The sequence below is a fragment of the Myiozetetes cayanensis genome, unplaced genomic scaffold, assembly GCF_022539395.1.
Source record: "Myiozetetes cayanensis isolate MyiCay16 unplaced genomic scaffold, myiCay2020 scf178, whole genome shotgun sequence".
NCBI classification, from domain to species: domain Eukaryota; kingdom Metazoa; phylum Chordata; class Aves; order Passeriformes; family Tyrannidae; genus Myiozetetes; species Myiozetetes cayanensis.
Window position 1 is genome coordinate 1 of NW_026087387.1, and position 12,492 is coordinate 12,492.

A 12,492-nucleotide genomic window follows, 5' to 3' on the forward strand; every position below is an offset into this window, starting at 1 on the left:
CACACAGGGCATTTCTTCACTGCTTCACTTTTTCCCCTCTGAAAAAGCTGGAACAGCCTCTCCCAGCCCTGCAGATGAAGGGAGTGTTTTCCAAAAAGCAGGATTTGGAAGCTCCCTGGAGCTGCTGAGCTGCTAACTGGCCGTGCAGAGCTCGAGCCTGGCTCTGCTCTGGGGCAGTGGGGCTGAGCCAGCCTGGCCAGGGGAAGCCCAGAGGGCTCTGCCCAACTTTTCCAGTCTGCCCAGGCTCTGGCAGCATCCCCTGCAGCCTCTCACTCCTGGCAGACACCACCTCAGCCCTTCTCCTCCCCTCTGAGTTCCAATCCCACTTTTTGGGGGTTGGGAGGGACTTTAAAGCTGCCCCAGTCCCAAGGCAGGGACATTTCCAGCAGCCCAGGCTGCTCCAAGTTACTCCAACCCAGAGCTCCAAGTCCCTCACTGAAACCTCCTTAGTTCCCTCCTTTCCTAAGGCTCCTGCCCTTGCAACACCTGCAGCAAAGCACATTAATAACAAATTCATTAATTCCTTCCCGGGCAAGCTTTGGCAAACCAGCCCTTCCAGACAGAGGGGGGAGGTGAAAACCCCCTCTGCACCATCCAGCTGGAAAAATGAACGGAGCAGGAAGAGTTATCCCAGCTGTGGGGACTCCAGATGACCCCAAAGGGGAAGGGATGGAGCCCTGAGGGCCCCTTTGGAGAGGCTGTTGAGGCAATCAAGGGTCAGCTCTCCTGGGAGATCCTCCCCAGAATTCCTCTGTCGTTCCCAAAAGCAGCCAGAGGTTTTTCTCATCTCCCCCACGTGCCCTGGCTGGTGTCTGAGGGGATTAGAGCTGATGTCACCCCCTCTCCTCCCCTCCCAGCCACACGTGGCCTGTGGAAAAGAGCCACAGGAGGAGGAGGAGGAGGATTCCTTGGCTCCAGCCCCTGGCTGCAGTCATGGGATGCTCTGGCTTGGGAGGGACCCCCCAAAAAAAGCTCCCAATCCCAAAAAGCTGGGTTCTGTTCCCACCTCCTTGCTCAGTTTGGAAGGAGGGTTTTTTTGGATAGAATGGGTTGGGTTGGGAGGGACCTTAAAGCCCATCCAGTGCCACCCCCTGCCATGGGCAGGGACATCTCCCACTGTCCCAGGTGGCTCCAACCTGGCCTTGGACACTCCCAGGGATGGAGCAGCCACAGCTGCTCCGGGAATCCCATCCCAGTCTGTCCCCACCTTCACAGGGAGGAATTTTTTCCCCAAAATCCCATCTAACCCTGCCCTCTCTCTGTTTGACTCTCCCACCCTTTCCCTGCCACCTTGGAAATCTCTGGAAACCTCTGCACCTCTTTTAAGGGATTCCTTTAAGGGATTCCATTAAGGGATTCCTTTAAGGGATTCCTTTAAGGGATTCCATTAAGGGATTCCTTCAAGGGATTCCTTCAAGAGATTCCTTCAAGGGATTCCTTTAAGGGATTCCTTTAGGGGATTCCTTTAAGGGATTCCTTTAAGAGATTCCTTTAAGGGATTCCTTTAAGGGATTCCTTCAAGGGATTCCATTAAGGGATTCATTTAAGGGATTCCTTCAAGGGATTCCATTAAGGGATTCCATTAAGGGATTCCTTTAAGGGATTCCTTTAAGAGATTCCATTAAGGGATTCCTTTAAGGTCCCCCAGTACTTTGGTGCCACAAAAGGGTCCCACAAACCCTCCCAGAGCTCAAACCACCCCTTTGGAAGCCCATCAGGAGCCTCCAGGCCCCGTTTCCTGGGAACCACTCACCGAAGTTGGAATCCTCTCCCAGCTCCTTGCCGTAGCGGATCATGCTCTCCCCCAGCAGCCCCTCGGACTGGGGGTATCCCGGATTCTTCACCTGCCCCCGGATCTTGGACATCGTGTTGAGCATGGTTAGCTTGGCTCTGGAAGCTGGCACAGAAACAGCCACAGTTTGCAGCTCCTGGGACCTGCCAGGAGCTGCTGCCAAGTGGGAAGGAGGATTGGGGAAGGGGGGTGAGGGGTGGAGGGAGGGTTGTGATGGGGTTTTTTTTTATATTTTTTTTTCCCTGTTACACCCAAAGCTGAGAAGCTCCACTGGCTCCACCTCCCAGAAATATCCCTTGCTAGGGAAAGAAAAGCTCCTTTTCCAAGGAGGCAAAAAATAGTTCCCTGCAGGAGGCCAGAGGAGTTTCCCTGGAGCAGCTGGCTGGCAGGAGGCAGCCCTGCAGGCTCCAGCATCCCCCTTTCCCAGCCCAGAAACTCCAGCTTTTCGCTGCACATTCCAGGAAAAACGGGTGTGTGTCCCCCCCCCTCAACCTCGGGCCTCTCTGGGTCTGTTCTGAACCTGCCCTGATCCAAGTGTGGGCTTGGGGACAAGGAAAGGCTGGCCCTGAGGCATCCCTGCCCTGTCTCCATGATTCCCTGGGAAGTTGGGAGCACAGGGAAGGGGCCCAGGAGAAGCCCAAGGCCCTCACCTGGGTTGGGCTGGAGGTACTCGATTGTTCTGGTCAGCACTTCTGTGACGGCTTTGCTGGTCAGGTCCACCTTCTGTGGGAGAGACAAGACAACCCAGCATAAAAATGGGGGGGTCAGCTCAGGGCTCCAGGGAGATCCCAGAGGGGTTATCCCAGGATTTTAAAAGGTTCCCAACTCGCCTTTTCCATCTCCTTGAAGTCATCGTCGAGTTTGGTCCCTTCGGCCCCTCCGACCTTCTCGCTGACCAACTGCAGGGAAAGAGCAAGGCAAGGGGGATCAGATCCTGCTGGATTCCTCATTTGCCATGGAATAACCCCCTGGGACACACAGGGAAGAGGGATGGTCCCGGGAGAGGAAGGAGGAGGCAGGAATAGCCCCCAAAAAACACCCCAGACATCTCCTGCCTGCCCAAATATCCCCAGCCAGGACGCTCCTCACCCCCAGCAGGAGCCACAAGAGCTCCTTAAATCCCAGCACAATCCAAGCTTTGACTCCCAGATCCTGCTGGAAAAAAACAACAGGCAGCCAAACGTCTCTCAGCTCCGTTCCCAGCCAAGAACTGGGTTTCCCACATGGCAAAATCCCGGGAAACGGGGAAGGAACACGAAGGAACAGACTCTGCTCCAGGTTTGGGGACAGCAGGGAACCCTCCCAGCCACCATTCCCATGGGAATCCCTGCAGGAGCTCAGGCTCTGGGGCTGGAATTCTTTGCCAAAGACCCCCAGAAGCAACAGAACATCCCAAAGTGTCCCTGACAGCAAATCCCAAAGTGTTCCTGACAGCAAATCCCAAAGTGTCCCCTGTTGTAAGAGCCGGTGGAAGGGGAGGTGTTGGACGATAATTTTGGGCTATTTTTGGGAAGGTCCCATCAGCTTCCTCCTGTAAAGTTGTGAAGGAGCAATTTGGGATTATTTGGCCCCAAATGGCAGCAGAATTCCCCACCCAAAAGCCCAGAGTGGTGTGGGAAAAGCTCTGGATCCCAAAACAGACCCGAGGCATTGCCAGGATTCCTCCTGTTTGTCCCCAAAGCCCAAGGAACAATCGAGGTTTGTTTACTTGAACATCAAATATTTGATTTTATCGAGGTTTTTTTTTTTTTCCTCCTCTGGAACTGCTCCTGCTCCCCAGGGGATTCCCTGTGGGGGTTTGGGAAGGAAGAGGGGGAGGGATCCTTCAGCCAGGAGAGAACAGCCACAATTCCAAAGGGGAGGGGAGGGAAAGGGGAAGGGAAGGGGGAAAAGAGGGAAAGAGAGAAGAAAGGGAAAAGGGAAGGGAGGGAAAAGGGAGGGAAGAAGGGAAAGAGAAGGAAAGGAGGAAAAAGGAAAAGCTCCCAGCTGCCTTCCCTTGTTCCCTGCCAAAAATCCTGCACCCAGAACGGGATCTGGAGACCCCCCCCATTCCTCAATCCACCTGGGAAGGGTAAAATTATCCCAAGCAATTCCATCCCCATTTTCCTCCACCTACTCCCCCAGCCCTGGCTTTGTGGGCTGGAAATCTGGAAAATACAGGAGCTGGGATCCATCCCAGAGTGATTCCAGAGCCTGGGGATGCCAAGGAGGCCAAACCTCCCCCTTGTTTCCAGCCTCTGTTTAATCCTCCTGTTGGAGGTGCCAGGAATGCTGCTGGGAGGGAGAATGGGATTGGGAATCCAGCTGGGAGGGCAGGAGCAGGGATAGCTCCCAAATCCCTCGGGAAGGACAAATTGAGGCAGATCCCACTCCTCTCAGCAGCTCTGGGTTTAACCCAGAGCTTTGGGATGGGGTTGGGAGCCAAAATTCCAAGGGTTCGTGGTGCTGCATCCAAAGAGCCTGGGGAGGAGGTGGATGTTTTCCTCAGGGAGGAATTCACCTCTCTGGGATGGGGGAGGAAAGGAGAAGGGAGAATGGGAAAAAAAGGAAAGGGAAAGGAAAAGGAGAAAGGTTTGTTTACTTGAACATCAAACATTTAATTTTATCAATCCCAAACTGGGACAAGGGATGGGACACACACAGGAGATTCCCTCTGGAAGCAGGGATGGGACACACACAAAAGGGATCTGGGAGGAGGGATGGGACACAAAAGGGATCTGGGAGGAGGGATGGGCCACACCAAAGGCTCCCCCTGGGAGCAGCAAATGCCAAGCTCTTGCCAGAGCAAATATTGGCCCAAGGTGCTGAGCTGGGCACAGCCTGGCCTGATAAAATCTCCTGTTTGCCCTGGAATGCCATCCAGGGGCTGGGGGAAGAGGGCTGAGCAGGCTCTGGAAGCCAGGAATCCAGCCCTGGCTTCCCATCCATGTTTAATTCAAAGGATGCAGCTCAGAGGTGCCCTAAATAGCCCTGAGTGAGATGGAAATGGATTCTCCTAAAGGGGCTCCAGGAGAGCTGGAGAAGGGAGGGCAGTGCCCAGGGGTGGTGAGGCTGCCCTGACGACACAAAGAGGCTCATTAATTGTTAATTGGCCTGGTGTCATCCTGGGAAACTTGGCCAGGAACTGGGAATGGCTGGAGCTGTGCCAGGGGAAGGTTGGGATGGATCTCAGGGAAAGGTTCTTCCCTCAGAGGGTGGTGGGAGTGGGCACGGCCCCAAGGCTGCCAGAGCTCCAGGAGGGGTTGGATGATCCTCTGAGGGACAGGGTGGGATTGTTGGAATGTCCTGATGATCCCTGGGGGGTCTCTTCCCGCTCAGGATATTCCAGGATTCCACAGAAATCATTGCTGGGGATGTTTCTGTGTTTGGAGATGACAAATCGAGCCCCAACTCCTTAAATAAAGAGGGGGTGGAGAATGATAAAGGAAAACCCTGGGGAACATGTCCAGGACTCTTGGACAAGGCCCTGAAGGACAGGGGGGTGTTGTTGGGGTGTCCTGGGTGTCCCAGCTCCTCCAGGAAGGCAATTCCAGAGGCAGGAAAAGCCCCGGGGTGGGGTGGTGGGGGGAGAGGCGAGCTGGGCACGCCCTCAGCACACAGCGAGCAACTCCTGACCTACTTAAAGGTGGAGGAAAACAAATCCCAGCGTTCCCTGCAGGGAACAGGGCAGGGACAGTCACCTCCACCTCCTGGGGAACAGGGAGCCACGTTCCCAGCTCCCAAACAAGGAGATAGGAACTTCCAGGAGATGGTTGATGGGATGAGTTTTAAGGTCCCTCCCAACCTAACCCAGTCTGGGATTCTGGGATTCTTTACATCCCCACTGCCCACCTGATGCTCCTGCTTTGGGAATTCCTCCTTTCCTCAGCTGCAGGACCCCATTCCAATGCTGGCTGTGATCCCTCCCTCTCATCCCTGGGCATCTCCAAGTGGATTTTTCCAGCAGGACACACAGCGCAGACCCTGCCCCGATGAACACCTTCCCCATTATCCACCTCTCAACCTTCTCCTGAACTTCCCATCCCACATTTTCCCCATTTCCACTGTTGGTGAGGAGGATCCTGGCTGAGCCTTGCAGCCAAGCACCCATCCCTGTGATTCCATGGGCTTGGAAAAGGCTCTTTCCAGGCCTCCCCCCACCACCCTCGAGGTGCTCCAGACACGTGTCCTGGGAAAACGTGTTCTCCAAAGCTCTGGAGCTTCCCACCCCCTCACCATCTGACACAGGGATCCCTCCCCTCCCCCCACCCCCCACGAGAATCCCTGGATTGTGGAATCCCTGGATTTGCAGCGGGAAGGCCACAACAGTAAAAGGTTCCTTCCCTTCTCTTCCCTTCCCTCCGGAGGCTTCCCGGTGACCTCGGGCCGTAACCTCATCCCATGGAAACGGCAGGAGCTGCCCAGGGATCTTTTCCAGGAGCCTCCTCCTCCTCCTCCTGCTGCTGCAGTGACTCATCTCCATCCAGCAGATGGGCCCGAGGGAATGAGGACAGCGGGAATTAAAGGAGAGCCGAGTCAGTGAAGCAGCAGCCGGGCAGGTCTGGGGCCAGCCCAGGGCACGGGATGCTCCCGCCCTGCCTCGGGAATTCTGCCCTGCCCTGGCTGCAGCAGGAACACCTGCTGGGATTCTGGGATTCTGGGATTGCTCCCATCCTTTCCTGGGCACAGCAGAGCAGGAGGAGCAGCACTGGGAGCTCTGGGAGCAAACCCCGCTGTGCCAGATCCCAATGCGCTCCTGCCCTGGGAATTCCTCCTGCCTTGGGAATTCCTCCTGTCTTGGGAATTGCTCCTGTCTTGGGAATTCCTCCTGCTCTGGGAATTCCTCCTGCCTCAGGAATTCCCTCTTTCCTTGCCTGCAGCACCACATTTAAATCCATCCTGGTTGTGATCGCCCTCCCCAAGTTGATTTTCCCAGCAGTGCTGAAGGGCCCCCGGAGCAGACTCATCCCAAAGGTTTCCACCTTTGGAATGCTGGCATGAGGAGCATTTGCATCCAGTTATCCCAGCAGCATCCTGTTTTTTCCTGTGATTAGTTATGAACTGAACAAGACACAATTTCTACTCAGTTTGGGGAGAGGGGGAAAAAAAATCCTGGAATTGGGTGAAGGAAAAAGCAGCAGCCACGATTTTTCCTCACCCACTTCCAGTGATCCCAGCAATCCAGAGGAAGTTCACTGAACCGAGGGGAAAACGTGGAATACCGGCCTTGCATCCAGACTTCCTGCCCAGCCTCCCCACGTCCCATCCCAGTGAATCACGGCCTGGCTTTTCCAGAGCTTTTCCAAAAGCTGCTGAGCCATCGTTCCTGGGCAGCTCCACCCGGCCCCGGTGGATCCAGGGGGAGAAAAGCAGGGATTCTTCCCTCTGGAATCTTGGAGCTGCTCCTCAGGAGGGAGATCAGAGTGCAAAGCACTCCCAAAGTGCCTCCCTCAGAACTCCACTCCTGGATTTTTCCCGCTGCAAAGCTCTGGGAAGAGCAGCCAGCAGTCTCATCCTGCCCATAGAGGATCAGCCCACACGGAGCTGATCCCCAAAAATATGGGAAAAGGAGGGGAAAAGACACCTGGAAAACACCAGGGGCTGCAAAAAAGTAGGAGATGGGATTGCTGCTCCCACTGAAAACCGGGAAAGAGGGGAAAAACCCTTCCCTGGGGTGCAGGGCACGGAGTGGGATCATCCAGAGGGAAATCTTGGACAGCAGGAGATTGGAGCTGTCAAAGAGCTGGGATAGAGAGGGAAGAGCCTCTGGATCTGCAGGATGATGGGAGCAAAGCAAGGCTGCTCCTTGGGACACAGAGCTGTGGGATATGGAGAGGTGGGATCCAGGGAACTGTGGGACAGGGAGAAACGAGGGGATATGGAGAACTTTGGGACAGGAAGAAATGATGGGATATGGAGAATTGGTGGGATCCAGAGAGCTGTGGGACAGGGAGAGCCCGGAACGCTCATTCCCAGCCACATTCCCTCCTGGATAGCAGGGGGTTAACGAACTCAGGAAGGGCCCAGCAGAGCTCCCTGCAGCTCCAGAGCCACCAAAGGCACATCAAAGGAAAGCAGATCCCTGTTTTCCAGGCCGGGATGGGCAGCAGAGCCCACGGCCAAGGAAAAGCTCCGGACGGAGCCGGCGCTGCCTCCGTGTACACAAAACATCAAAGAGGGACACAAATCCCTGGGATCAACATCAACACCCCTTTTCCTCCTGGATTTTCAATAGTAGGAAAAGCCTGGTGGCTGTCAGGGCCCTGCACGGCGTCCTGAGGGCAGGGAGAGCGGGAATGAGCCATCCCAGCAGCCATCCCAGGATTCCTAAAGGCTGCTGTGGGATCACAACATTCCGGCCTCGGATCCTTCCCCGCATCCAGGCCCTCTGTCCCGCTCCCAGCTCATCCCAGATCCAGGTTTTTCTCACTGCATGTGGCTAAGCCTCCCTTTGGAATGGTTTCAGCGGGATCAGACCCCTCCCAGATCCATCTCCAGCCCCTCAGCCAGAGCTGGAGGTGTCCCAGAAATCCTGGGAGATGCCGATCCGGATGATGTTATCCCGAAATCCCGGACCTTTTGGCCTCTAAAACCAGCCCAGCACAATCAGGAGGAGCTTTATCCATCTGCTCCCTCCAAACCACGTCAGCAGCACACGAGGTCTTGGCTAAATCCAGGGAAAACACTCCCAAAAAAATAAAAAAAACCACCCTAAAAAAACTCCTCCTCCTCACTTTTCCCAGTTATTGGGAGATCCCAAAAATTCCCAGGGGGTTTTAAAGGATTAATTTTTTTTTTTTTTCCTGGTGATAAGGGTTTGGGTTACAGGGATAGAAGGGTTTTCCTGGGAGCAGGAGAAGCCCAGGATGGATTCCAAGCAGGACCTCGGGCACCTGCAGGCACTCCCAGGAAATTCCAGCCCCAAAACCAGGCTGGATCATCCACCAGCAACTGGTTGATCCCGAAATTTGAGCCAATCAGGGCCTTTTCCTGTCAACAGGAACCTGTTCCTGAAATCCAAGGGATGGAAGGGGTGGGGGGGGGAGGAGAGGAAAAGGAAATCCTTAAAAAAAAATCTCCAATCCTTAAAAAAAAAATCTCCAATCCTTAAAAAAAAATCTCCAATCCTTAAAAAAAAAATACCCAAATGATCACGGGAACGAGTTCAGCTGGAATGGGGAAGAAGCCAAAAACCTGGATTAGGGATTGGGGTTATTCCTGGTTTGGGAAGCAGCTCCAGGAGGGACAGCATGGATAGAGCAGGATCAGGAGGGGCAGGAACCCCCCTCCAGGTGCCACTGGACACGAATTCCACGGCTGGAATTCGGGATTTTTGTGTGGGAATTCCTGCAGTTTCCAGGCAGGAGGAGCTGCCCTGTTGGTTTTCCCATCTGGAAGCCCTGGCAAAAAAAAGCTCTGGAATTGCAGGAATTGGGGGAAGAGAAGGAAGGAAAGTGCTAAAGAAAGGAATCAGCTTTTCCAGCCTGAGCTCATCCCTATCCAGCTCTTTCCCTGGAGGAAAATCCTGGCATGGAGAAAGGGGGAAGGAAGGATTTCCTCCCACCCAGCCTTGGATAAATCCCTGATTTCAGGGAGACAGGGATGTCAGGAATCAGCATCCCAGTGGCACATGATCCCTGAGTCACTGCCTGCATCCCAGATCATTCCAGCTGCACACACAGGGAACGCTTTCCCTGCTGGAGTGGGAAGAGCTGGAGTTTTCCAGCCCTTGTTTTCCACCTTCCAGGAATTCTGGAGGGCTGTGAAAACCACCTTAAAAGGGAGGGAAGGAGAAAAAAAGCCAAATTTCCAGTAAATGATGTGGAGAAACGAATCATTCCTTGCCTGGGACTCCAGACAGGCTGGAAAATCCTGGGAAAAGGAAAGCTGCTCAGCTCTGTCGATGATTAACCAGCCTGGGATGGGGGGGGTGATGCCAAATCCTGCCAGGAAAGGAGGGGGAATCCATAGGAAAATATCCTGGACACGGGGATGGGATGCTCTGATACCTGATCCCTGTCTCCAGGGCTTGGAATCATGGAATTGCTGGGCTTGGGAAGGACCTTCAGGATCCCCAAGTTCCAGTGTGGGCGCAGCAGCTCCGAGCTTTGTGTTCCCAAGCACATTCCAGAGGTTTGGGGGACAATTCCAGGGATGGGGATCCACCACTGCCCTGCATGGCTCATTCCAGAGCTTCCCAGGGAGGAATCTTCCCAAATTTCCAAGCTAAACAGCCTGGGAATGTTTTCCATGGTCCTGTCCCTCGTTCCCTGGGAGCAGAGTCCGATCCCACTGGATCCAAACTCCGCTGTGGGACTTGGCAGGAGGCTCCAGGTTGGAATCTGCACAATTCCTTCACTCCCCAGTCCAAATTCCAGAGGGTAGGTGAGGATCTTGGAGCCAGCCCATGTCCCATGGGAATTCCCTGCTCCTTGGGAGCCTCATCCTGCCTTTGGCACCAAAGCACCGGGGCAGGAAAGCCAAGGAGAGACCTGACCCTGGATCTGCTCCTGCTCCTGGATCTGCTCCTGGATCTGCTCCTGCTCCTGGATCTGCTCCTGGATCTGCTTCTGGGATCTGCTCCTGATTCTTGGATCTGCTCCTGGATCTGCTCCTGATTCTTGGATCTGCTCCTGGATCTGCTCCTGCTCCTGGAATCTGCTCCTGATTCTGGGATCTGCTTCTGGATTTTCCTCCTGGATCTCCTCCTGGGATCTCTTCCTGGATCTACTCCTGCTCCTGGGATCTGCTCCTGATCATGGGATCTGCTCCTGGATTTTCCTCCTGGATCTGCTCCTGGAATTTGCTCCTGCTCCTGGATCTGCTCCTGGATTTTCCTCCTGGATCTGCTCCTGGATCTCCTCCTGCTCCTGGATCTGCTCCTGGGATCTGCTCCTGGAATTTGCTCCTGGAATTTGCTCCTGGGATCTATTCCTGCTCCTAGGACCTGCACCAGAAGGTCCTCAGGAATTCCCATCTGGAGGGAATTCCCACCCTGCTCCTGCTGTTTCCTCCAGCCTGTATTTATCCCTTTTTTTTAGGGAACATTCAGCTGGGAAGGGGCTCCCCATCCGCAGGCTTTGCTGGCACCACTTGGAATTTTTCGGTTTTTCCATGATTTTTTTTTTCCCCCTGGCAGGAATCCCAAGGATGGGGCCCAGCCCTGCTCCCTCTGGATGCAGGAATGGGGAGCAGGAGGAGTTTTTTTCCTTCAGTTGAGACGTGGAAGGGAAAAGGGAATTTTTTTTTTGGGGGGAAAGATCTTCCACATGTTTGGGTTTGGCAGAGCCTGAGGGGGAGGAGGGAGCCAAGAAATGGCTGATCCTGCTTGGAGTGGGAAGGAGAGGGGGAAAAAAGGGGGGAAAAGGGAAAAGAGAGGAGGGAAAGGAAGGAGCCAGGAGTGGAGGTGACAAACGCCGGGAATGGGGATGGGATGAGGGAAAGGGTGAGAAGAGGAGGTGGAAAACACGGCTGGGGGGGGGGTTGGGAATCCCCAGCTGTTCCCAAAATGCCACAAAAACATCCCAAGTCTCAACGGGAAGGACAATCCCGATCAGAGGGATCGGGAATGGGGGGAAGGGAGGAGGTGTTTGTGCAGATTCCCACAGGGAATCACGGAATGGGTCGGGAGGGACCTCAAAGATGATCCAGGGGCATTTTCCACTAAACCGGCCTGGAACACTTCCAGGGATGGGGAATTCCGAGGGAAAAGCTCCGAGGAGAGACAGCAAATCCATCCCGGCTGCCGATCCCACCCCCGGCAGGCTCTTCCCGACATTCCCAGGCGTTTCCCGGCGCTCCAGGCTCCCCTTTCCCACCCCCGACCCCTGCCCTGCTCCAGCTGCTCTCCAGGAAGCCGCAGCTTCCCGGGGTCGAGCTGCAGCTGCTGCCCAGGGGTTAAACAGGGGGTTATCCCGAAATCCAGGGCTTTCTCCTGAAATCCCGCCTGCCCATTCCCAAGGGGAATGCTGGATCCGGCCTGGGGGTGGGACACGGAGGGATTTGGGGCTGGGGGGGCAGAACCCCCCGATTGGGACCCCCCTCCCCCGTGACCCTCTGGTCCTCAGGGAGCGAATTTCCTGCCGGGATCGCTTCCATAAATAATCCAACCGGGAGAACGGGACCTCCATTCCCGGGAGCGCCATCCCGAGTTCTCCATCCCCGGGGACCTCCAAACCTGGGACCTCCATCCCCGAGTTCTCCATTCCCGGGATCCCCATCCCGGTACTGCCATTCCCACCATCTCCATTCCCATCATCATCTCTATTCCCGGGATCCCCGGGCTGCCCCGCGGGGTCCCCGCTCCGCTCAGAGCCCCCTCCAAGCGCCGGGATCACCGGGAACACCGGGATCACCGGGATAACCGGGATCACCGGGAACACCGGGATCACCGGGATCACCGGGAACACCGGGAGCGGGATGGAGGGTGGGGGAGGCAGATGGAGAACCGGAGATCGGGACACCGGGGGGGGGTCCGGGACCACCGGGCTGCGGGTGAGGGGAGGGTGAGGGGGGCGCTGCCGGTGCCTCACCTGGCTCGCCTTGTAGAACTGCTTCTTCAGCCCCGCCACCGACATGGTGCCGGGAGCGGCGCCGGCGCGGGGTGAGGGCGGCGGGACCGTGTCCGTGGGATCCTCGGGAGAGCCTCGGGATCCTCGTCCCGTCCCGGCCCGGCCCGTCCCGTCCCCGCCGCCGCTTCCGCCGCCGCCGCCCGGGCCCGC

At 55.7% G+C, this 12,492-nt stretch overlaps 1 protein-coding gene across 1 annotated transcript; it reads right to left on the minus strand.

Moving 5' to 3' along the window:
• Positions 1 to 1,699: 1,699 nt before the first annotated feature.
• Positions 1,700 to 12,480, minus strand: LOC126638610 (endophilin-A2-like; the record flags this gene model as incomplete). The annotated part of the gene is made up of 4 exons (XM_050312602.1): positions 12,304 to 12,480; positions 2,623 to 2,691; positions 2,443 to 2,515; positions 1,700 to 1,897 (listed from the first exon to the last, which is right to left on the minus strand). Coding segments are annotated over exons 1-4 (385 nt in total), but the record flags the coding sequence as incomplete, so codon positions are not given.
• Positions 12,481 to 12,492: the final 12 nt, after the last annotated feature.